This window comes from Miniopterus natalensis, chromosome 13, assembly GCF_054644295.1.
Source record: "Miniopterus natalensis isolate mMinNat1 chromosome 13, mMinNat1.hap1, whole genome shotgun sequence".
Taxonomy (NCBI): domain Eukaryota; kingdom Metazoa; phylum Chordata; class Mammalia; order Chiroptera; family Miniopteridae; genus Miniopterus; species Miniopterus natalensis.
In genome coordinates, this window is record NC_142093.1 from 41166766 (window position 1) to 41193185 (window position 26420).

General features: G+C 43.1%; 2 protein-coding genes across 3 annotated transcripts in view; one reads left to right on the plus strand and one right to left on the minus strand.

Moving 5' to 3' along the window:
- ALMS1 (ALMS1 centrosome and basal body associated protein) overlaps positions 1-16035 on the plus strand; it is a 113165-nt gene extending 97130 nt beyond the window's left edge. The window contains exons 19-25 of one of the 2 annotated variants that reach the window (XM_016202583.2): positions 5893-6013; positions 7172-7375; positions 7816-8045; positions 8891-9074; positions 9995-10058; positions 14572-14671; positions 15672-16035. In XM_016202583.2, coding sequence (XP_016058069.2) covers positions 5893-6013; positions 7172-7375; positions 7816-8045; positions 8891-9074; positions 9995-10058; positions 14572-14671; positions 15672-15716 — 948 coding nt within the window. In that variant the 3' untranslated portion in view covers positions 15717-16035. Of the gene's footprint in view, positions 1-5892; positions 6014-7171; positions 7376-7815; positions 8046-8890; positions 9075-9994; positions 10059-14372; positions 14672-15671 lie in introns of those variants that run through there. The other variant, XM_016202584.2, reaches the window with a different exon arrangement.
- A 9707-nt stretch (positions 16036-25742) lies between these two features.
- On the minus strand, positions 25743-26420 carry LOC107529203 (N-acetyltransferase 8-like). The gene has a single exon (XM_016202496.2). It carries the CDS (start codon positions 26418-26420, stop codon positions 25743-25745), a length of 678 nt encoding a protein of 225 aa, XP_016057982.2.

Genomic DNA, 26420 nt, shown 5'->3' on the forward strand with positions numbered 1-26420 from the left:
TAGGTCATGTAAGAAAACATGGCCTTTTTTCCTATATTAGATATATTTTCCTATTCCATCTAAAAAGTAAATTTTTAATTGAAAATTTTTTTTCTTCTGGATCCGATGGTGTCTCTGATCAGCAAGTATGGGAATGAGTCTCACCTAGATTTTAGTTAAACTAAAACATACTACAAAAGCCTTAAACATCTCTGAGGTGGTGGCAGTTACTTTCTTTTCCCAGTGTGGAATAAGGCATCAGCAGGTGAGTTTGCGCTCATAATAAGAGAAGTTAAAACAAGCAGCCAGCCAGCATGTATCTCCTCTCAAGACTCTACAACAGAAAACTCAAACCATGGTAGCTGATAATGTCAGTTGACTTGTAGTCACTTAAATCTTTCTGTGTAAGCCCCCTTGCAGAAAACTGAGCGGGCTGATGACCCACACCTGGCAAATCCCGGGCCCTGAGGGATGTTGACATCATTAGAGGAGATGCCTGAGCCTTTCCTATAGACCAAGGAAAGTGGACTCTTGTGGTTTACTGACAGCATCTCTAAATAACTCAGCACAAATGCTGTTCTATCCCGTGGTGGGTTCTCTGCACTAACATCAGGCACAATGGAGGCCTGTGGGTTGTGATTATTATGAATCTGTGGAAGTAAACGTGGTATGATTGCATGATTCTGATAGTTTGCACTTGGCCCTAACCATAAAGTGTGTATAATGTTTCATTGTACCCACAACGTTCAGCACCCACATTTTTGTTAGGAATGTCTGTTCTTTATTATGTGAAAATGACACTGTTGATCACCTGTTGTTCTCATGTCCTTGATTCAGTAACACAGGAGATGCAGAACCATAAAGCATGAGAAGCTTTTTCCTCCAAATAAGGCTTCATAATCAACGTGTATTTCATTTGGCCATACATGAATAAGTATATTTTTACAACTTCTTTGAGATCTTCCACATGCCGTAAAATTTACATATTTAAAGTATACAATTTAATGGGTCTTAGTGTACCCACAGAATTGTGCACCATCCCTCTAGTCTAATTTTAAAACATTCTTGACACTCCCAAAAAATCACCCTTTGCACATAAGCAGTCATTCTTCATTTCCGCCAACTTCCCACCTCTGCCCCAGCCCCCAGCTTTGTTACTAATCTACTTTCTGTCTATAGATTTTCTTACTCTAGACATTTTATATAAATGGAATCATACAATATGTGATCTTTTGTGACAGGCTTCTTTCACATAATGCTTTCAAGTTTCATCTGCATTGTAGCATGTATTAATTCCTTTTTATTACCAAATAATGCCATTCCATTGTATGACTATACCACATTTTATTTATCCAGCCATTGGTTGGTGGACATTTGAATTTCTTTCACTTTTTGGCTATTAACAAAGCATCTGTGAACATTCATGTACAAGTTTTTTTGTGCATATCCCTCGGAGTGGTTATCTGCTGGGTGATACATAGAGTGTCACAAAAAAATGTGTACACACTTGCAATAATTATTAATTTCAATGGGCTAAAACTGAAAAGAAACACCAGTTATCAAAGACTGTAATTGAACTATCAGCTGTTGAGTGTGTATACTTTTTTGGGGGATACCCTGTATAACTCTTGTTTAACCGTTTGAGGAACTACTAGACTTATCCAAAGTATTGTCACCATTTTACATTCCCACAGCAATGTATGAGGTTCCAATTTCTCCACTTCCTTGAAAACACTTGGTTTTGTACTTTTTATTTTCAGCATTCTGGAGGGCTAACTAGATACATTTTGTTGAACGGAAATTTATTTTTAGACTATTTTTTGTTTTTAAGTATTAACCTTTTTCTAGGCAGGAATTAATCAGAAACTTGACATAGAAATGGGAACACACATACGAAGGCTTTTCATTTAATCAGATGTAAACCTTTTTTTTTTTCCCACACCAGTGGTGCGTATCATGACTGGGTATGTACTTTGGAAGTTCAGGAGGTTCAGACTCAGGCTTGGAAAGGACCATCATTAACACTTTTGCTTCATCCGTAACACAAGGTGCTCCAGCCGCTGCTTCAATAGCTATACCACTCACTGCTCGTGGGCAGCTCATCCCATTTGCTCAAAGCTCTGCTTATCAAAGGTGGTAATTTGCAAAGATCCAAAATCTGCCTGCATTGATATCCTGGCTCTGTTCCCAGTTTTGCACTCTGAAGGCACAGAAAATAGGTCTAACCTGTCTCTTGGGTCTCCTCTTCCTTCCCTGAAATGTGTTTGTTTTTCTTTCTGGTCTTCACTCTGAACCATTCCTTTCAAGTCATACTTTCTCCTCCCCTTTTCTAAGTTGGCAGCTTTCCTGGTTCTATTACGTTTGTCAGTATCCTATTTTTAAACATGTCTGTCTGAACTAAGCGTGCTATACTTCGAATGGTGAGAGCATGTTGGGCAGATTTATCACCTTCCTTTCTGTGCCTAGAACATTTCTATGGCCTAACATATTTTGCTCCTATTGAACTCACCAGAGCCTTTAGACCTTTATTGCTACACTCTTCTCTGTAAGGTTTAGTTTATTCTCACTTATTACACTAGTACAAAATAAAAAATGTATAAGAGTATTTGATAGAGTGCCCTTCCCACTCCTGTTTTCCAGGCACCCAGCTCTTTTCCAGAGTCACTCAATGTTACATGTTCTTCCATATCATTACAGAGATTTTTAAACAGCTTTATTAAAGTATAATTTACATAACATAAAAGTCATCCATTTCAAGTGTACAGTCATTTTTAGTAAATTTAGAGAGTTGTGCAGTTATTACCACAATTCAGTTTTAGAACATTTCTGTCACCCCAAAAAGGTACCTTATACCTGTTTGCAGCCAATTAGCATTACAGCCCCAATTTCTAACCTGCCTGTGCCTTTTCTGGACATTTCATACAAATATAGTCATGTAACGTAGTCTTTTGCATCTGGCTGCTTTTGCGTAGCACGTTTTCAAGGTTCATCCGTGTTGTAGTTTGTATCAGTAGTTCTTTTTTACTGGTGATTACTGTTCCATTATATGGATATGCCACACTTTGTTTATCCAATTACCAGTTGTTAGATATTTGGGTTGTTTAATTTTTGGGGGTAATGTAAATAATGTGCTATGTATGTTTGTATAAACGTTTTTGTGTGAACATATATTTTCATTTATATGAGTGAAATTGCTGGATAATATTTAAGTTTATGTTTAATTTTTAAGATGATGCCGAAGTGTTTTCCAAAGTGGCTGTACCATTTTTACATTCCCACCAGCAGTATGTGAGGGGTTCCAATTTCTCTGCTTCCTTGTCAACACTTAGTATTGTCCATGCTTTTTATTATAACTATCCTAGTAGGTATGAAGTGATATCTCATTGTGGTTTTAATTTGCATTTTCCTAATGACTGATGATATTGAACATCTTTTCATATGCTTATTGGTCACTCATATCTCTTTGGTAAAATGTCTATTCAATCTTTTGCCTACTTTTAAATTACATATGTGGAATTCCTATTTATTTAGATCTTTAATTTCTCCCATCAATCATTTGTATTCAGAGTACAAACCTTGTACTTCTGTTAAGTTTATTCCTAAATATTTTATTCCTTTTGATGATATTATGAATGGAATTGTTCCTTTAATTTTATTTCAGATTACGCTTTGCTAGAATATAGCAACACAATGAATTTTTTTTATCTTATTGATCTTATATTCTGCAATCTGGCTAAACATATGTTAGTTCTAGTACCTCCTTATGGATTCCTTCATATTTTCTACAGATAGGATCATTTCATCTGCAAATAAAAACAGTTTTACCTCTCCCTTTCCAACCTGGGTTCTTTTCTTTCACAGGTATTTTACATATTAAAAAGCAAATACCTGCATATGTTTTATATCCTTTTTCACAAAAATGGCAGCATACTTTGTTTTTTGTACTTATAATCTATCTTGAAAAGTCAATCTATTTCAGTAACTAAAGTGCTTTTTCTTTTTTTCTTTTTTCTTTTGCAGCTACAGAAAAGATGTGATGTATTGGTCAGTCACATCTTCCACACCACCCTTCCTGTACTTGTACATTTTATTTTTTTAACATAATAATAATCTCATGGTTTTATATTAGTTTTTTACAGTTTATAATCTAAAGCATTTGTTCTTTTTAACACTTCAGTAATTTCAGAAATGCAGGTGTTCCCTTTCTAGATGGGAAGCTGGCATAGAGAGGTTATGGCTTACTCAAGTAGAAACAGTACAGGGAAGATTTGAGACTGGCTTAGGCCTTGGACTCCAAACTCAGAGCTTTTTCTACTAGTGCATCCAAGTTTCTGCCATTCCTCCTGCCTAATGTGTGGGGCTTTACAAGTATCCCTTGTTTGATTTGGCCTATCATTCCTGTTGTTATTTGGGATTGTGACAGCCATTTAGGCCCTTCCAGATGTGCATTGTAGGGGAAATCTGCTTCCTATATCTCTAAGACATTGACACATAAAACGTTAAGAAGGAGTAGCCAGAGCAAAACAAGTGACTGGCACATAGTAAGTGCTTAGTAAATATTTGTTGTTGAGTGCAAGATACATCATTCAGTAAAGGCCTCTCACTGTGTTGACAATAATATTTGGATAAGAACAATGCAAATAATTATGGTTGTACCAACTTATCATTCAACCTATATAACTCCATCTTGCCCTCAAAGATGTCATGAGAATTTTTGACATTTTATTCAAATCAAATAATCTACTACACATCCTTTTGGTCTTCTAGTTAGTGTCCATGTCTACTAGGAAAAACAAGGCTAACCTGGCAGAGCTTGTTCTGCCTGCCTTATAGAGTCCTGCTGAAATTTGCTAATCTTTGACCTCCAGGTGCTTCTAATTATCAGATTGGTGATCCATTCTAAAATATTTCAGGTCACTAGTGTCAAACCCACCAACTTGCAATGCATATCTTTTTGAAAATTAAAACATTTCCTGTCCCTAGACATCTAACATAGCTCACCTCCTCCAGGATTCTGTTGCTAAGTTTCCTGAAGTCCCTAGAATATAGTTTAGTTTGTCTAGTCCGAGGGAGCAGATACCTTCAATTTCCTTTCCTGACTTAGTTTTCAGTTTACCCGTACCAAACTTGCTTAAGGAGATAAGCACCTGGCATTTATTTAAAATACAGATGTTCATATCCCTCCTCATGAGATTCCAACTCATTGTTCTGGGTCAGGGCCCCTCCCCCAGGGGATTGTTACAATAGGTAAATTTAAGAAATACTCTTTTGTACTATATTTGTTCAACTATAGCTTGATAATTTCTTTGTCACCCACATCCCCTTAAACCCATGAACTTTCCTAACCTTTATTGTTCTCCTTGCTCTGAAGGTAACTAAAAAGGCCTTTTGGGCTTTTAAGTGCTTTTTGCAGTACTCATTCAGGACTACTTAGGCGACCTTTCAGCTCTGTGGCATTTACCCTTGTGTAAGTATCTGAGTCTGATCTTATTAGAAAGCACTGCAACTTATCACACTCATTAATTATACCCAGCCCTCTATCTCTCATCAAAACTTATGCAGGTGTCCAGTCAGAATTTCATTCTGAAGACTGGCCAAGCAAATTTGGGGCCAGCATCCTCAGTGTTTTTAAGTCCTAGGAATATACCCAGTTTTTTGTTTTTGTTTGTTTGTTTGTTTGTTGTCTTTCAGGAAACAGCTCAGGCCCTTATTCAAATACAACAGCTTTCTCCTCCCTGTCATAAATTATATGGTAACATGTTCACATTGTCACAAGCTTCCTGGCAACTTCATCTCAACAAATTTGAACTCGATAAGAAAGGGCTGTTCTTGGTGACTTTGTTTTCTTATTCTGTGGGGAATTGTGCCAATGACTGCAGGTAATGATAACAGGGTCTCTCTTGTTTTTTCTAGGTGGTAAACCATATGATTTCTTCTGACTCTATTTCACCTCCTACCAGTAGTTTCTGGAGCTCAGACTCTACCCTTTGCGACAAGCAAAATGTACATATGTTAAACAAGGGCGTACAAGCAGGTAAATTACCTGAATTTGAACATTTCTTTCCATCAGAATACAAGTAGCTCTTAAACATGATAAGATACTCAGCACCATACTAAATGACGATTAACACTATATTCAAATGCTATTATTAACCTCAGACTGGCAAAAATCTAAGCTTGATAGCAAGTTTGTGGGCAAGAGTGTAAGGAAACAGGTATCCTCATACATTCTAGTGGGCATATAAGTTGGAAGGACAGCCCCTATGACAGGCAATTTGGCAGTTTCTATCAAAATTACTTTTACCCAGCACTTTTACTTTTGGAATTTAACCTATAGATATATTGTGCATATGTGCAAAATGACAAGTGTGTAGAATTAACCACATAGTTAATCAAAGTACTGTTTATTATAGCAGAAAATAAAATTCAACTTAGATGTCCATCAGTAGCCAAATGGTTAAATAAATTACTATATATCTATATAATGAAATCCTACTTAGGATGACAAAGGTCTCTCTCTACCAATATGGCAAGATCTCTAAGACATGTAATTAAATAGAAAAGGCAAGGCACAGAACAGTGTATGGCATGCTACTACATGTATTTAAAAAATGAAGGAAGGCAGAGAATTGCTTGAATGTGCACAAAAATTCTCTGGAGTCATGGGGGTTGTAATCTGAGTGAATGGAGAACAGGAGTGGAAGGAGGCTTTTCATTTTATGTCTTTCCATTTCTTTTGATTTTATGAAACAAAAGTAAACTTCCACCTTGATCCCCCCCCCTTCAAGTCTTGCCTTTACACCTGTCAACCTCTTCCTTGCCTGGGTGACTGCCAGGAGGTCTGCAAGCATTTACTGTCTTTCTCACTTGGGATCAGAACTGAAATCCTTTACCCATTGAATATATGTTAGTAGTTCTTTCCCTCTAGTATCTAAACTGCCTTCGAAATAAAAACCTTCTCTTTCCCTCCTTCCTCCTCTCTCCTCTCCCCTCCCTCCTCTTCCTCCTCCTCTCTCTCGCTCTCTCTCCCCCCACCTTTCCTGCCTTCCTCTCCCCCCCTCACATACCTGCAGCCCACCCAGCAAAGGCATCTTTTAAGCCTTAAAAACTTTTCATTTAGTGATTTGAATATACTACCTGCCGAATAAGTCTCAAGACTGCTCCCAGAGACATCTGTGATCTTTTCCCTCAGGTAACTTGGAGATTGTGAACGGTGTCAAAAAACACACTCGAGATGTTGGGGTGATTTTCCCAACTCCAACTTCTAGCGAGGCTAGAGTGGAAGAGGACAGTGATATGACTTCATGGGCAGAAGAAAAAGTAGAAGAAAAAAGGCTCCTCACCAGTTATCTTGGGGACAAAAAGTTAAGGAAGAACAAGCAGAGTTGCTGTGAAGGTCAGTGTCTAATTCCTGGTCTTGTAGCAGAAAGACTAGTGAATTTTAGGTCTCTTCCAATGCTCAGATTCTTTTTTCTAAATGACTCTATAGACCCCATCTCCACCCCCAGCACCACCATGTCAAGAAAAACAAACTTTAAAAGTATCTAGCACTGCCTTGCCGGGCGTGGCTCAGCAGTTGAGCATTGACCTAGTATTCAGGAAATTGTGGTTCGATTCCCTGTCAAGGCACATGCCCAGGTTGTGGGCTCGATCCCCAGTCGGGGGCGTGCAGGAGGCAGCTGATCCATGACTCATCATCGACGTTTCTATCTATCTCTCTCCTTTCCTCTCTCTGAAATTACAATAAAGGTATATTTTAAAATATTTATCTAGCACTACAGTTACAGAGTCATACCTGCACTTAAGCAGACTTTTACCTAACAATATTTCCTGTAGGAGTTTCATGGTTTGTTCCTGTGGAAAATGTGAAGTCTGGTCCTAAGAAGGAAAACCTGCTCAAGCATCATGGCCCTGCTATCTCCTGGTTTGCACCAATAACCAACACCAAACCCTGGAGGGAGCCACTACGAGAACAGAACTGTCAGGGTCAGCACATGGACAGCCACGGGTCACTAGCAGGCCCAGGCAGAAGTCCACTGAAGCCATTGGTGAAAGCAACTTTACAGGTACAATGACATTGAGTTAATTTTAGCCCTGTGTTTAAGGGGGAAGAAAGGGTGAGATACAAAGAAGTTAAATCTGTGACTTAGCCTTCAGAAATACAGTCATGTGACCCTCATTTCTGGCACCTCCATAATTCATCTGTTCTCACTCTCATCATTAATCAAAGGCTGCTTTACTCTGTTAGCATTTTAAATCATGCATCACCCTCCATGTCTGGGGACAAGGCAAAAGGGAGGACATCGTGACACTGCCAATTGGGTTTGTAGACACCTGCATGTGCTCTAGAGGCCTCCTGTTGGCATCAGCCTCATATCTGTTCCTCTTAACTCCTATTGCTGTTTAACACAGGCTTTAAAAGGTGCCAGATCTCTTCTTTACATGTTCCTTGGTTGCTAAAGGAAATGTTATTTAATGATGTACAGGGTGGGGCAAAAGTAGGTTTACAGTTGTTCCTATGGAAAAGAATACAGTAGTTGATAAATAACGATTCACGAATGAACTATTTTGCGTACTCACAACTGTAACCCCACTTGCCCCGCCCTGTATTTGTTTGAAGGGAAAGTTAGGACAGCACAGGAGCCAGGTGCTGCCCTATGTGGGAGGGTGGTGGTTGCCGCAGCCTTAGTTCTTGCCTTATTCCAAAGGCATTTCTTTGATCCCTCTGATTCCCTGCTGGAGCTCCCCACACAGTCCTTAGATTCTTCTTCAGCTTGAGATATTTTCTAGAGAGCAGAAAATATGCTTAGAAACAGGCTTTTTAAATCTATTCTCAAGTACTGTTTTTCTAGGCCCTTGGAGAGCAGACTGCATCGTTAATGTGAGGGTGGGGGCTTTTTCTCCTCCTCAGGAATCACTTCAGCTTCACAGACCTGACTTCATCTCCCGCTCTGGGGAGCGAATGAAACGCCTGAAGCTGATAGTCCAGGAGAGGAAGCTGCAGAACGTGTTGCAGAGTGAGCGGGAGGCACTGTTCAACGCCGCAAGCGAGTGGCAGGGCCTGGGGGACCCTGGGCACCCGCTCCCTAAGAGAGGTACACTCTGTTCACTTTCCTGTTAATGGGTAGAGAGGCCAAGGTCTGCTGCTTGCTGGGAGCATTTCTCAACTCCAGGCCAGTTACATGGGCAGACGGTGACTTTTTGTTTGCTAAGACTTACATCTCCCAAGGTGCAGAACCTACCCAGTTTAGCTCTTAGTACTTGCATGATCCAAATAAGGCCAGTTACTCTTGCCCTGTCACTGCATCTTAGAAACGAGAGTGCGCGGTGAAAATGGTGTTTTTATAAACAAGCTCTGTATCCATGAGCAAGTTGGTTCTAAAAGTAGTAGTATGTTTTTTTCATTAAAAATGGGTCTGATTCCAGGCTTGTCTACTTCATAGGGTGGTCGCAATAATAATAGTAGTAATAGTAGCAGCAGCAATAATAGTAGTAGTGGTAGTAGTAATAATAATAATAGTTACGTAACCCTTACGTTTTACCCAGATATTGTTCAAATTGAATGCTTACAACACCTCTTGAAGTAGATACTATTAATATCCCTATTTTAGAGATGAGAAAACAAAGGCAAATAGAAATTAAGTACATACTAAGCTGGGATTTGAACCCAGGTGGGCTGGCTATGCTGGGTGTAAGATCAATAAAATAATATATGGAAGCTGTGAAAACTATGAAGTACTACCTAATGTTTCATCACATTACCTATAAATTGGGCAGTGTTTCAGTTCACAGTCTAGTCTGTGCCACAGAGTGTTGTGTCTTCAGGAGACTTAGGCTGCTGTCACAGTCATCATAGTTTAACCCTGGCCTTGGCCTTTGCCATTGGTGACCACCTAGCACTGTTAGCTCACAGTAGGGCCACAAAGTCCTAGCAGCTCTCTCACACAACACTTGCACACCACACCCTTCCTTATTAAGTCACTATTCACTGAAAATGCTTTCTTCTCTTGCTTAGGCTTCCTGGCTGCCCAGAAGTACAGGCCTGTTGGAAAGAAGGAAATGATTCAGAGGTCTAAACGGTAAGGCCAAAAGAATAAGAGTAATTAGAAAAGTACAAATCAGGCCAGCAAATGATCATGAGCTCTGGCTCGCCCTCAGAATAAAGACATTCTGCTCAAGTTAAAACATTATAACAGCGCGGCCAGTGTGGCTCAGTTGGCTGAACGTCATCCCGTGTAACAGGAGGTCACCAGTTCAATTCCCAGTCAGGCACATGCCCAGGTTGCAGCTCCATCCCCAGTGGAGCGTGTGCGGGAGGTAGCCGATTGATGTTTCTCTCAAATAAGTGTTTCTGTCTCTCCCTTCCTCTCTCTGAAATCAACAATAACTTTTTTTTTTAATCTCTGAAAAAAAACCCAGTATAAGAATATTAGTTATGAAGGTAGTTTCTCAGTTTTGGCACTAAAAAGAAGAAAAATAGGTAGCAGATCATGGTATGGATGACTCATCTACAGAAGATACAAAGAACTCTCACTAATTTGCATGCCTTAGGCTCATCTGTATTACAAACCTGAATATAAATAAAGAATATTTTGAAATAAATATTTATTCAGGGCCTTATTCTTTATCTAGGCCATCCTGTTTCTAGGAATTTATTCAATACAATGAGAAATAATGGAATACTCTCCAAGATACATTAAGTTAAGCTTTAAAAAAAATCAGGTTCAGAGGCATGTGTACACTGCCACTATTTATAGTCTAAAAAGAAGTATTTGTGCTTCTATAGATGCAAATACTTTTTATGTATAAAATATCTCTGAAAGGATACCCAAAAAACTGGTATTAGTGGTTACCTTTAGGAGAAAGAACTGAGTGCCTGGGGTACAGAGGTGGGAGAAAGACTGATTTTTTGCCTTTTGATACTTTTTGAATTTTGTGTCATTACACGCTTTAGTTATTCGTTAACTAGAGATATGCATATATTGATCATGAGAATGCCATGGAATGACTAAGTTAAGAGTTACCTTTTAGGGGTTCATTAGCTACCTCCTTAAATAATAACAGTTTTATAGTTAGCATAGTGCTTGGAAACAGTGTCTTTTATGTGATTAAAGCATTCCTCTTGAAATTGTGTTTTTACTCTCAATTTAGTAAACCCTTATAGGTAATTCACAGGGATGCTTTAATCAAGTAGTTCTCCAAATGTGGTTGTGGACCTCTGGAAGTTGCTGAGACCCTTGCAGGGGATTTGCCAGGTCAAAATAAATCTCAAAATAAATACTAGGCTATTATGTGTCTTTTTCACTATGTTGCCATTTGCACTGATGATGCAAAAGTAATGGGAGAGGAGTAAAACTGCTGGTGCCTTAACACTATTTGAGACCGTGGCACCAGACTGTGCTGGTCTAGAAGGCTCTGTATTCTTTATAGCCACATACCAGTGGTGTAAGGGGAGTACACGCAAAGCACTTGCTGAATACAAGATCGATGACTGGTTCAAGGAAGAGCACTTACACCAAGGTTTATGGAGCAAGCTGAAGTAGCTGCCTTTCTCAGAGAACACAAGCTTTTACTTGAAAGAAAGACAAATTGATTATTCCGAGTATGATATATGACAGACTTTTTCCTGAAAATGAAGAAGTGAGCCTGTCACTTCAAGGAAAACAGCTGACAGTATTTACTGCCAAAGAGAACATTTGAGCTTTCAAGCAAAGAACAGAATTCTAGAAAACTTGGTCTACCACTCTAAGCTTGACTATCTCGCAGTACTAAGACTTTTTATCGCAGTGACATTAACAAATACAATGTTTGTATATAAGTAAATATGTCAGCATTTGAAAGATCTGCATAAGTCATTGGACCAGGATTCTCCCAATGCCTGTTGCATTGTTACAGAATCAGGCATGGATAGATGATATATTCAAAGTGCAAGATAATCTGATGTCCTCTGTTTATGTAAGAGTATAAAAGTTCATTAATATGGTTTTAGATTCCACATTGCAACTACTTGTTAAGAAACTACCACTTGACAAGTTTTGGTGTAGTATCAAGAAAATCAACAATTATCTGAAAATAATATTAAAATACTCCTCTCTTGTCCAACTATATAGGAGTGTAAACGGGATTTTTAAAAATGTATCCTTTAACCAGGGCAGTATATAACAACAGACATAATACAGAAGCAAATGTAAGAACCTAGCTGTCTTCTATTAAACCAGACATTAAAAGATTTGCAAAATATGTAAAACAGTACCACTCTTACTAAAATATTTTAGTTTTGGAAAACATTTCTTATATTTGTTAGCATGTAACAGGCTTATTATTTTTATTTTTAAATGAATTAAGAATTAAATACTTCTTAAGTATTTAGTTTTAATGTCTAATACAGTAAATATCAATAGATAAAATCTACATTGACCAAAATTGGCCTCAAGTTTTAAGAATATAAAGGGTTCCTTAGTCCAAAAAATTTGAAAACCATTGCTTTTTCCATCACAAAATTTAATTAGGGGAAATTACACAGTGTTCATTGTGTGACAGCTAATTACACTCTCACCTCAGTAAGAGGAGCCCTTGCTGTAAGGGACTGTGAAGCTTTGTCTATGGGAAGAGATGTATCTTCTGTAAGGTGTCAGTGCTTCAAAACATAGAAGTTGTAGAAGTAGATTGAGTACCCATCTCTGGGAAGACTCAGGTTTTAAACTGATACGTTTTCATTAGAGTGCTTCTATTCAGTTTTATTTCTGGTATGGCCCCTTTACATAGAAGCCATCTACTTCCTTTTGAGAATCATAGAATTGAATGTTATCTTACAAAGCATCTAGTCCACCCTTAATTGTTAGGAAACTGCAACCGAGAGAGAAGTAGCCCAGCAAGTCAGCACCAGAGCAGGGGTGAGAGCCTGGCATTGGGCTCCCCATCCAGTCCTCCTTCAATTGTATCATCTGGAAGATTTGTATCTCTGCATCTCTGTTACTTATCATCTCTCATCACCAACCTCTACCAAAGATATTTAAAGGTTTCTGGTGAGAAGAAAGGATTTGGAGAAGAGAGAACTTGACTCATTTCTTCCAATATGTCCTTTAAGTGAAGTCATTTCACTAATCTAATAATGCATATAGAACTTATTGCTGTACGTGCCAGGCACTGGACCAGGTACCAGAGATGAAAGATAATTGACTTAGACTGTGAGCAGATGAACAGACAGTTCCAATAATGTATAGTGTATTTTTCTGCAATAATATGTTAATAATTGCTTTCAAGGAGCCATTTATAAAATGTTCTTTCTGGCTACTCTGATTAGTCTGGCTCCCAGCTTTCCACCCTGGATTACAACCTTTCCTGGTCCAAGCAGGTTTTCCCTTCATACCACATGTTCTTGGGATAACTTTTCCAGTGGCCTTTATTATCCCTTCTCTGGTAGTGACCATTTTTTTCTAGCTTACTGATATCTAATTGACCTATAACATTGTGTAAGTTTAAGGTGTATAATGTGATGTTTTGACACACAAATATATTGAAAATGTTTACCACAATAAGGTTAGTTAACATTCTTTACTTCACATAATTACCATTTTATTGTTGTTGTTGTCATTATGCTGAGAACATTAAAGGTCTATTCTCATAACAACTTTCAAGTATACAGTACAGTATTATTAACTATAGTCACTTTGCAGGACATTAGATCCCGGGAACTTTTTCATCTTATAACTGTAAGCTTGTACATTGCCCCATCCCTCAGCTCCTGGCAACCATCATTCTGTTCTCTGTTTCTGACTCTGATGTTTTAAAATTCCACACATAAGTGAAATCACACAGCTTTGTCTTTCTCTGACTTATTTCACTTAGCATATTGCTCTCAAAGTCCATGTTGTTGCAAATGGAAAAGTCCTTGTTTTTGTGGCTGAATGATATTCCATTATATATTTTTATAAATGTGTATGTGTGTATCACATTTTATTTATTCATCCATTTATGGATACTTAGGTTGTTTCCTTGTCTTCCCTACTGTAAATAATGCTGCAGTGAGTATGGGGGTGCAGCTATCTCTTTGAGATTGTGATTTCATCTCCTCCCATCCTCTTTCTGCTCCTATTTTTCAAGACCTACCTCAAGCCTAATCTCTCTGGCCCTCCCTGACCTACTTCACTCAGAATAAGTTTCTTTTCCTGTAATATTGTGTAGCCTTGTGGAGATATGACTATTATTGTACTTTTTTCCCATTATTTCCCTTATGTTTAAAAATATAATAGTAATACATGTTCATTATCTCTATTGAAGATATGTAGAGTGAAAAGCAGTTTATCTTTGCCCCTTTATCCCACTCCTTTCCCAGAAGTAGCCACTGTTAGCAGGATTTTATTGTGTTTTTATTTATCTGTCTCCCCTTCCAGATCATAAACACCCCAGGCCAGAGTTCTTTGTGTCCAAGTGTCTGAGAGGAAGCTGGACACACAACAGGCACAAGGCCTGTCTGAGCAACTGGCTACCTTGAGAGCGTAGAGCTTAGGGGCATTGGTAAGAAGACATCACCTGCCTCTGTGGTCTGATAACCTCACTGCTTTCTGTTTTTCCACTGGTGCCATTTCTAAGGATTTATGAGCAGCTTCCAGAAATACAGAAAAAGAGAGAAGAGGAAAAGAGGAGATTGGAATATAAGTCATACCGGTTGCGAGCCCAGCTGTATAAAAAGGTCAGTCTGTCCCAGAGCAGGATTGATCAGGTTTATCAGAAGGAAGAAGAACAGAGAAACACATCTGACCTGCTTGAATTAACTACGTTTGGGGAGCGAAGTTAAGCTCGTAGTGCTTTGCGCCACTGCTGAAATGTGGAGGCTATAAAGGCACCTATCACTAAATTTCAAATCGAGGAATAAAAAAGCAAATCTAAAAAAGGCCCCTTCCAGGCATACATTTGGAAGGAAACCAAATGTCATCCTTAGGGATCAGCTTAGATGAATGTCATGGTAGAAATGGACAGATCTAGTAGAATTGTTGGGTTTTTATTCTAAAGTCCCAGGTGGTAGTTTTATACCTCTCAAACTTTTAAATAAACTGGAAAATGTCTGAGTATAGCTTGAGAGTTTGCAGCTTGGGGAGCCAGAGCCTCCAACTGGGCACCATTTCCTGCCCATCTCTCCCGTGGAACCAGTGGTGCTGCAGGTCCCAGAACCTTGCAGGCTGGGGGACTTACTAGCAGTTCATTCCTGAGAAATGAAATGGGCTAAGGTCCTTCAAGGTCTACATCCTTCACTGTCCTGGGTTCCTTCCCAACCCCCTCACTTCACCCCAAAAGACAGGTTCATACCTGACCAATATGGAATTGGAAAACTGCTTCTGGAACACACTCCAGAGCTCAGGTTGGGCCCCCTTAGGTGGGGAGGCCCCAGGCACTACATCAGGCCTCTCACTATGCTTATGTGTTTGTGATCTGCTGGGTGGATTAGTCTATCAGGATTATAGAGTATCTTTATCTATATAGAAATAATAGATATTGATTATAGATCATCTTTCCTAAACACTTCAGGAAGTACTTTTTGTATAGTTACCATAGTTTCTGTCACTGGGGAAGGTAAACAAGATTTAGGTGAACCACACTGGTCTCTTCAGTGACATATCCGAGGTTAGGACCGCCTGTCTGCCTCTAATGGCAAGAGTTGCTAACTTCTTTCCTTCCTGTTTTTTCTTCCACAGAAAGTGACCAATCAACTCTTGGGGAGAAAAGTTCCCTGGGACTGACATAAGATTATTCAGAGCCTTGGAATTCTATTTTATCAACCTGAAGAAGCACAGTCCTTACTCTTTTTGAGTCAGGTTTAATAAAACTAACTCTTTGTCCATGTGTAATTTAAAAGTAGTAACCTTCTCAAAAGTCCTGGGCAGAGTGGTGCGTAAGATTATTAATGGTTTGGGAGCAATACTTACTCTACAATGGCCTTGGCCACAGGGGTGTTTGTTATAACGATATTATTTCTTAATTCTATCCAGTTAGTCCCTTTTTGTATGTGTTTTTATACTTTTAGAAAATAAATAACTTTTAAAAAATATTCTTATTGGCTTATCGTAAAACAAGCCACAGAGGGTCATTTCTTTCCTGTCTGGAGCTGGACCTGTGCAGGGGGCTATACAGTGTCTCCCCTAAAGTACATGGGAAGCCTCAATCTAAAAGGGTCAGTCAAGAGAATGGGCTGTGAGGGTGACATGTGGCTTTTCTTTTGAAACACAGCATGACATAGCAAGAGCCCTGTCATGGGCTTTGTGGAGAGGGTGTCTGGTTAGGGTACCCACTGGGCATACCCAGAGACTCCTGGCAGACATGGCCCTCTCAGGTCTAGAAGTCCCCTTAGTCTCATCGCAACTGCCCCAGGGGCTGACTTTGTAGGCCAGGAGAAAGGCCACCAGCCTTTGGTAAGTGTTCCCCACCCCCTCTTGTTTGCAGGATTGAAGCCTCAGAGCATTTATCATCTCACGTGGAACCAGTGTTTATAATCTGGAAAACCACCTCTGAAAAGCAGGAGTTAATATATGTGATAATGTGCAGAAAGCACTTAACCTTGTGACCTTGAATTAAAGCTAAAGCCCAAAGTTGAGTCAGGGAAGGTGCTAAGTAGCCTTATTCTAAGTTCAGTGAAGCTCCATCAGGGCCATAGGGGCCATCTGCTTCCCTAGAAGGCTTCTTGAGAGGCTGTGTCAAAGAGCAGGCCCTGCCCTGGCCAGTTTTGCTCAGTGGTTAGAGCACTGGCCCTCCAACTGAAGAGTCGCGGGTTCAGTTCCAGACAGGGGCAGGTAATTCAGCTGCAGGCTCCACCCCAGTTGGGCAAGAGTGGGAGGTAACTAATCAACTCACATTGATGTTTCTCTCTCTTCCCCCTTCCACCCTCTCTGAAAACCAATGGAAAAAAATATCCTTGGGTGAATTAAAAAAAAAGGCAGACCCTGCCAGAAAGCACAGCTCAAAGCTTTCAAATGGTGCAACCTAGGCTCCCTCTTAACCCAGGAGCTCTGTGAAGAATGCTTAGAGAAAAGCACCGATGGTGCATGTATGAGAACTATGCCTAGCTCTGCCCTGTAGTGCTGGGCAGGGCAATTAGCCACTTTGGGCTAGTTTACCTGTAAAATGAGAGCATTAATATGTCTATGCCCCCTTTTAGCTCTTAAATGCTGTGACTATTTACATGTGTTGTGGAAAGTTGTTACTCAGAATACAGACAGAAAGTGTTAATTGTCTGGAAACCTGGGTCTGCAAGGAAACAACAGGCAGGATGGAGTCCTCTTGGAAACAGTGAGTGTGATTCTCTACACCTGGGCTGTGTCATCCTAGCACCTTCCCAGAGCATTTAGGTTCAGGGTCTGGGAAGCCACAGGCGGCAGCTGGCAGCCCCTTCCTCCTAGCCCCAGCCAGAACACACCTTGGGAATGCCACCATGGGTATCCTGGGGAAGATTCATCTAAAACAGGAAATATACGGACTTGCTTTCACATTATAACAGTGTTTTCCCAGGCCACCAGCCCCAGGCACACAGGGTCAAAGCACAGCATGGGGGGGGCGGTGCTGAGAGTTCTCACAATGCAGTTTTCCTGGGCTGAGTGCTGCTTGCAGAATGTAAGCATCGGCCTCACGGGTAATCCTAGGTTCTCCCAGAATCTGTTCTGGCCGAGAGCTCAGGGTGGGTTCCCTGCTCTGCCCACATCGGCTCAGTCAGCACTTGGCAGAAGCCACAGTTTACCACCTTGTGCTGTCACCGTGTGGCATGAAGCTAATCTGCCCCCGCTCTCCACCAGCCCCGTATACCCCAGCGACCACTCCAGGACCTTGCTCTGAAGTGGCCTTTCCCATCCCATGCCTGTCAGGGTCTTGATCCTGTTGTGTGTGTGTTTTGTTGTTGTCCTTGCACAGATGCAAGAAACCCAGGCTCCTGGTTCAGATCTGTCTTGGGATTCACTTTTTTTTTTTCATCTTTATTGTTGAAAGTGTTGCACGTGTCCCCTTTTTCCCCCCATTGATCCCCTCCCCCTGCACCCCTTCACCACACTATTGTCCATAGGTTATGCACATATGCATATAAGTTTTTAGGTTAATCTCTCCCCACCCACCCACCCCTGCCTTCTTTCTGAGATTCGTCAATCAGTTTGAGGACTCACTCTCGAATTGCTTCTTCCTAGAGCTAGTTCACACCCAACCTGAGAACCCACTGCCCTCCTTTCTCCTGGAGGTGAGGCTCCAGCCTCCTCAGCCACTCCTCTTCCCTAAGGGCAGCCTCTGTTTCTGCCCACTCACCCCGACAAAGGCCTCCAGTGACCATCAGCACATGCGGTGTGGGCTGAGGGAGTGCGTAGGGAAGGCAGAGTGTTTTTTAACTATAAATCACAATGCATTTTGTGTCTCAAATGATTGTGCTGGCCAGTTGCTAGAAAGGTAGGCAAAGCTGAACTGTCCACGTGGTCTTCATCTTTACCTGCTTGGGAGCTCGGTGATTTTAACCTACAGTGTTTTATTTTGACTGGCTGTGAACCCTTTTTTATAGCCCTTTCCCAGTTTCTCACTAAATTCTCCTGAATTCTGGTGGGTGCTGAATAAAAGCAAAACTAACTTTATCGACGTCTAGGGGGCACTCTTGGCTCATCTCACAGCTTCCCCATCCCCACAACCCCCTGATCTAAGGAAGATCCTGATCTAGGAAACTCCACTTCCTCCAACCCTGGGTTATTTTCCATATATGATTAGCCTAACAACAGATAGGTACAAGACTACAGCTCTAGTCCTATCTGCCCCTCTTCTACCTCAGAGAGGCGTAGTTGGCCTGAAAATACCCAGTAGCTCAAGCCAACCCTTCCTCATACCTTGGAGTAAACTCTCCCTCCTTTTCTTCGCTCCCTCCCGCTCTGATGCAGGTACCATTACTCTGGGTGGTCTTGCTGCACAGGTGAAATCTGAGGCTGTGCCCTGAACTTAGAGAAAATAGAGCCCCTCAGAGGTCAGCCCGGCTTTCTAGACTTCTGCCTGGGGTTTGGGTCCAGCATGTCCCCGAGGAGGCATGGCCAGGTTCACATATTTCTAGGATCCCTGGCCCACTCTCCTCACAGTGCTCACCCAGCCTTGCCATTGCTCCCCACACAAGACAGCATCACTTCAGAATCTAAGTCCAGAACCTCAGCTAACCATGGGGCCAGTGGGTTAAAAAACTGCCTACCCTAACTTCAATACACGAGACTGTCCAGCTGAGAAAAAGTGGGAAAACGTCCACATAGTTCACACTGTCAGCCCCTAACTCGCAGGCTGAGCGCCTTGGCCAGGGAGGAGCCTGGAAAGCAGCCCTCGTACTCAGGAGACACAGGGCCAGGGCCATCGTAATGAAAAACAGGCATCGGTTCCCAGCCCCAGAAAACAGGAAGGAAAACCCTCTGTTTCCTGAATCTACCATCAGACAGTAGCTCCGTGAGGGCAAGAATCATAACTGCTTTTGCCGGGGCCTAGCACACTGCGGGCACCCGGTTAACCCAATATGGGCTTGGTGACTGGCACGCAGAGCGGGATGGGTCCAGGCGGAGGGGCCAAAGGCTGGGAAGGACCAGGGAGGGCTGATTGATAGGTCACGTGACGCGCCTGCATGTCACCATATGTAGAAACGTCTGATAGAATTTGGGTTTGAATAAGTGATAAATACATAGAAAACTAAACAACCAATAAGATGATTAAAGGTTCCAAGGGAAAGGACACCAAACGGACATCTGCGAGCGAGGGTAAGTGACCCTGTTTTACTGCGCAGCTTAGCTTGGACAGTGCCCTGATGCTCCCCGGGTGGCCGTCGCACGGCTCTGGGCAGCTGGGGACAGGGAGGATGCGCGTGTGGTGCAGACATGGCTTCAGTCTCCTGGTGGCAAAACTGCACAATCAGGAAGGAGCCACAGGAGCCCGTTACACAGACGGGTGTGAGTGCACATGGGGGACTGTGAGGGCTGCTCTTTCACGCACAAATCCGTACAACTCTGACCCTTTAAAGTAGGTAGCTATGTATGTATTTTTGACAAAGATTAAAAAAGCTTTAAAAACAAAGACTTGAATCTGAAAGGCAAAACATTAATGTTAATGAAAACATTAAAAGTAAATGTAGGAGAGTATCTTCAAGAACTTAATGTCTTAAGGCACATAAAAAGTTCAAACCATAAAGAAAAGATTGATAAAATGTAAAATTTTTATCAAAGGACACCATAAAGGCCGTAAAAACACAAGGCACAAATGGGAGAAGGTAATTGCAACACATGTAACCAACAAAGGATTTGTAGCCAAAATATATAAAGAACTCCAGTGAGTCCATTTTTAAAAATAAAGGCACAATCTACAGGAAGATGGGCTAAAAAACAAAACCAAACCTGAGCAGGCATACCCTGGCTGGTGTGGCTCAGTGGTTAGAGTGACAGCTTGCTCACCAAAGGGTCGCAGGTTTGATTCTCAGTCAAAGGCATGTACCTGGGTTGCAGGCTCGATCCCCTGCCCAGTTGGGGTGCCTGCGGGAGGCAACCCATCCATTCTCTCTCTCACATCGATGTTTCTCTCCCTCTCTCTCTCTCTCCCCCCACCTCTTCCACTCTCTCTAAAAATCAACAGAAAAAATATCCTCCGGTGAGGGGGGAAAAAATGAGCAGGCAATTTCACAGAACAAACAACAACTGGGCTGTAAATATATGGTAAATTGCTCAACTTTATTAATTAGGGGAATGCACATTATTAGCAGAATAAAAATACTTTCTTACACTCACTGGATTGGCACAAAAATTTAAGTCTGACATGAAGCATTGCCAAGGGTGTGGATCAAGTGAATGTCATTCCCTCCACCGCCGGCAATGCTGAGCGCGCTCTGGGGGAAGGGGACACCTGTTGCCAGCCCGGGAAGGCTCAAGCCCCGCCTTCACGACAGCGAAGAACTGGACATGTCCTTTGACAAGAGGATGCATAACTGAAAAGTGGCACATTTGCACCCTGGAATTCCAGGCAGGAAAGAAAAGAAACAGCCATGCACACCAACCTCCGCGAATCTTAGAAACAATGTTGAGTAGAAAATGCAAATCATAGAATAAAACTATGACACCATTATAAAGTTCAAAAACAAGCGAAGGTCAGCATATTTCTTAGGGACATGTAAGGACATGCGGTTTAAGACGATAGGCTGATAGAAAGATAGGTGGTTTTTAAAAAACTCAGAACAGTGGTTACCTCTTGAGGACGATGGAGTTGAGGAAGAGACACAGATATCAAAAACGGCGCCTTTCTAGCCTTCAGTTTGGTTCATGGGCATTTTATTATGCATTACAATTTATGTAAGGTTGTTTCATATGTATCAATATTTCTAATCTTATGGTGAAGATTAAAAAATAGTAATAATAAAAGTGAGCGATCGGAAAGAAAATAAAGGTCATGAGGTCATGCTGCATAGAAGAGCAGTTGGAGAAAAAGGTTGGTTTGTGTGACCTGCGCACCCTTCTGTCTGTCTCTCACCAGGCAGTTAAACTTACCAACATTATCAAGGCACCAACTGTCTCTTGGTGCTTCCAAGGAGAAACCACCCCCATGTCTTCAATGGTTGAAGGAAAGGGAACCCCCATGTTGCACCCAACAGACAACAGACCTCCTCCTCTTTCCCACCCGCCTTTCTCTCAGAACAGCCCATGGCGAGGGCCCCGCTGGCGTCGGCCTTCCTACCAAGCACAGGTCCCTTGAACCCCAGGCTTCTGGGAGTGTCAGGGGTCCATCCCAGCACCCCCACTGGCTGCTCTGGCTTCGTGTTTCCTAGACCCACAAGCCATGGGGGTTTCACTTTTCCCCACGGATGCTTCTCTACGTCATTGGGCTGTTGCTTCAAGCAACCGATGTCTCTGTCCCTGGTTCACACTCCACTGAGTTCAGGTTCCCCCAAGGGGGAGATGTGGGCTGGAGAGAGTAACCCTCAGGCCCTGCTCTTCCTGATGGTCCTGTAACCCTAGCTTTAGGTGGTTTGGCCCACGTGGCAGCAGCCCTGTTCAGTTTCCTCTAATGCTCAAAGTAGATGTCTTACCATTTTGTCCAGTTAGCTACTCATTTAAAAACCTGTCTGCCGCCTGGTCACAAGTCTGTACTTCCTGCAGTTGTTCCTAAAATAAACGTCTTATAACACGACTCATATATAGAAAAATCTAAATTCAGTTATCCCCCGTGTACAAATCTGAACATTTTCACATTGATTTTTTTCCAGAAGGTAACTGTGAGGTTTACAAAAAAACCTGTAATACATGCCAAAAAGTTATTCATGATCACTGCTCCCCAACTGTGGCATGATGACTCCTAATTACAAATTAACTATGTCCCTATTTCAACTTAAATTTTTTTGCCTGGATGGTTTAAAAAATAAATTAACTCCTATCAAAAGGTGGATACAACTCCCCCGGCACAGCTCAGTGGTTGAGCATCGACCTATGATCCAGGAGATCATGGATCAGGGCACATGTCCGAGTTGTGGGCTCCATCCCCAGCAGGGGGCAGTGCAGGACGCAGCCAACCAATGACTCTCATTACTGTTTCTCTCTCTCTCCCTCTCCCTTTCTCTCTCTGAAATCAATAAAGACATATTTTAAAAAAAAATTAAGGTGGAAACAACTCGAATGTCCATCAGCAGATGAATGAAGAAACAAAATGTGATATATACATACAACAGAATACCACTGACCCCTCAAAGGTTAATGAAATTCTGACACATGCCACAACATGATGAACCTCCAGAACATTATGCTAAATGAAATAAGCCAGACACAAGAGGACAAACAGTGTATGGCTGAGGTTCCTGGAGTAGGCAAATTGTTAGAGACAGAAAGTGGGATGGTGGTTTCCAGGGAGTGGGAAGGCTGAGGAATGGAGAGCTATTGCTTAATGGGTACAGAGTTTTTGTTGCAGGTGTTGAAAAGTTCTGGATATAGATAGTGGTGAAAAACAACACAGTGAATGTAGTTAATGCTACTAAACTATACATTTAAAAATTGTTAAAATGGTAAATTTCATGTATATTGTATCACAATAAAAAGATATAAGGAGAAAGAAAAGATGAGGCATTAGGGCAGGCAGGTAGGCTGAGTGGCACAGGCTGGCAGCCCTGCCTGGATGAACCCACTGCTCACGTGGGCACCCATCTGTGTGCCAGGCAGAGGCAAAAAAAAAGTCTAGTTTAACCTTAATGTCCATGATTTTTACCAAGTTCAGAATAAAACATTGGCCTTCAAATTGAACAAATTATTTATTAGCTAAAGAGAGGGGAAGGGAATTTTGGAATCTGCATTCTAGGTTTTCTTCCAGCTGGGTTCAGCCACTGACCTCTAAAATGATCACGGCCCATGCCCTCTCTTTTTACTGTCTAGAAAACTCAGTCTCCCACACCTGCCCTAAAGGGGCCCTGCGCAAACCACAGGTCTGTACGTTGCCTTCCCTGGATCCCCCACCTCACAGCCCCAGCTCAGAAGAAACTCTACACCCAGCACACACACACACACACACACACACACACACACACACACACACACACACACAGCAACACCCTCCCTCTGCCAAAGGTCCTGGCCCACAGGCACCGACTATGACTCTCAGCTTCCTCGGGCTCGGGGCTCTTGCTCCACAGCAGAGAGAGACGCTGGTGCCCTCAGGGCGGCTCCTGGGGGGGGGGGCTTGGGGCTAAACAGGGCACCTCGCTCCCCACTTTGCTGGGAAAGGGCAGGCTTGGCCCAGCAGCACCTCTCCCAATAAAGACCTCTCAACACCTTTGCTCTCTTTAGCTTTTTGTCTGCTCTTTGGGGTTTTAGAACCATCTAAACTCTTCCATTTTTTGAAGTTGAATTTCGCATAAATTATTTGAAAATGTACAATTTGGTGGCATTTAGTGCATTCACCATGTAAAACTGTCTGCTCTGAAATTATCATTCCAACACAATAATCCTTGTAACTCAGCTGAAGCGTGGAGCAGCTGAAGAAAGGATGGGCAGAGGAGAGGTTGAAGGAGAATGTTCCCGACGGGGAACAGCATGTGCGAAAGCCTCAAGCAGAAAGAGGGCATTCGTCTACTTAAAGAACTAGAGCAACTCAGTGTGGCTGGGCAGTGTGTGCAGGGGACTGGAGCAGGTGATGGGCACTCTCATTCCTGATTTTGTTTTTCAGGAGCAGAGCCCTGGCCCCTCTGGGGAGCCCCCACCAATAGAGGGGTAGGTGCCCTTTGGATGTCCTGCCATGTTGCCAGTAATTCCCTCAGCCCCCCACTTATGCCCATGTATCTCCCCTTGCCCCTCAGTCTCTCAGTCGGCTCCTGCCTGGAAGCCCCTGGAGGACAGGGACCATGTCTGTCTAGGTTCAGTAAAGCCATTTAATTGTTCCTTTAAAAACCTTTCAAAGCATCGGATTCACCGTGGACCGACTCCCTGGTCTCCAGCACCAGTGGTGCCCATGTGGGACCTCCTCCTGTGGGGCCACCTGACTGGGCCCAGGAAAGCTGATGGGGGCAGGTCCTGCCTCTTCCTGCCCCTCAGGGAGGAAGGGCCCCAGACCCCACCTCTACATATCAAAGCTGGAGCACCACCAGGGGGCACAGAAGTTTGATTTAAAAGCTAGAGTGTGGGCACCGATTCACAGGTGGTTGGGAAGGTCGAGTTTTCCACGAAGCGTGAGGGGAATGTTCAAGGCGCAGGCCTGAAGGGGGAAGATGGGCTGGCAGAGGGGACTGTGGGAGACCTCAGAGGCCGGGCAGGAAAATACTGAAATGAAGGGACAAAGCTGAGGGCCATGGTCCTGGGCAACAAAACGTGTGGGCAGCTGAGCTGGTGATGAGCCGGCTGGGAAGGGTGCACGTGGCCCCACCTCACTAGATGAAGGTGTGAGGCCTGAGTGAGGTGCCCATGAAAACCTGGAGTCTCTGAGCATTTGGGGACAGAGGCAGGCTCCCAGGTGTGGCAGATCTGGGAGACGTGCCAATCCCATTGTCTCTTCCAGGACACGAATTTCCCAACCTCCCTTCAGGCATGTTGGGCCATGTGACTGGGTCCCAGCCAGTGGCATGTGGGTGGCAGGACTTCTAGGTCTGGCCTGCAAGTCAGCATCCCACTGTCTGACGCTGGTGCCTTCTTCCCCTTCAGCTGAGCGACTGGGGCCAGAGCAGGCTGATGGCCTCCCTGGGCCCAACCCTTCTCACCTGCATTCACCCCACACTTCTCTCCAAGTCCCTTTCTCCTGAAACTCTGCAGCACTGAAGAGGCAGGTCCCTTTCTTCCCGCTGAGCCTGGGATGTTAGCAGATGTGAGACCTGCAGACACTTGAAAATGCATTTCCTTGTTTCTGCTTTACTTTGCTTCATGCCTGAACCATGCCTGAGCAAGCCTGCTGGAACCTAAGAGAGCCCAGTCACCCTGTCACTTCAGCCAACCCCGGGACCTGTGAACAAGGCCGAGACCAAACCAGCTGTCTGGCCGAGCCCAACCTACATTGCTGACCCACAGGCTTGAGCTAAATAATATGCATTATTCTTTGTGATTGATTTTATGCAACAGTCTTGTGTCACTAGATGAATGCAATAGTGGCAACTGAAACAGACTAAGTGGAGCAGAACCACCACCATCTCCATGGGGTTTGGATGTTGACAAACAGAAGCTTTTACTGGGTTGTCACAGTGAGACTCGGGGTTAGCTTGTTACTGCTGCAGAGCCTGCCCTGACCTGATGAATCCACAAGGAAACAGATCACAGGTCCCCTCTCTGCCCTGGTGCCTAGGAGACCTGAGCAGAGGGGAACTGGTAGGTTAATTCAAATGCAGGAACAGCGATGAGCATCCAGCTTTTGGAATAGAAGTGCTCGCCCGTCTTCTGGAAGCCCATATTCTGGTACAGGGCCAGGGCGGAGTGCTGCAGGCTGCTGGTGCTGAGGACAACTTCACTGTAGCCCTGGTCTCGCGCAAACTGAAGGACAGTCCTGACCAGGGCTTTTGCTATCCCCTGGCCCCGGTGCTCCGAGGACACACTTAAGTGAAGCAGCTCCAGCTGCGGCTTCCTCAGGATGGGCTCCTTGACGGGCAGAGCTCCCACTGTGCCCACCACCCGCCCCTCACACTCAGCCACCCAGAAGCAGGAGCCACTGTCACTGAAGTAGGATTTGGTGATGTCACGCATGTCTGTGCGCAAACAGTTGGCCACATACTCGGTCCAGGGGTATTTGGCAAGGAACCTCAGGGCAGCCAGGAGGGCGAGGCCGGCCATGAGGGCCAGAAGCCAGGATCCAGAGACCAGAAACAGGGCAAGGGGCCCCCCAAGCAAGAGCACAAGTGTTCGTGGCAGCTTCAGGATGTGGCGGAAGGTGGTGGAGACATGCTCGACTGCGCCCTTGTAGAACAAGCCCAGGACCCATTGCCGGTGGATCTCCTGGTATTTGCGGATGTGATAAGGAGCCAT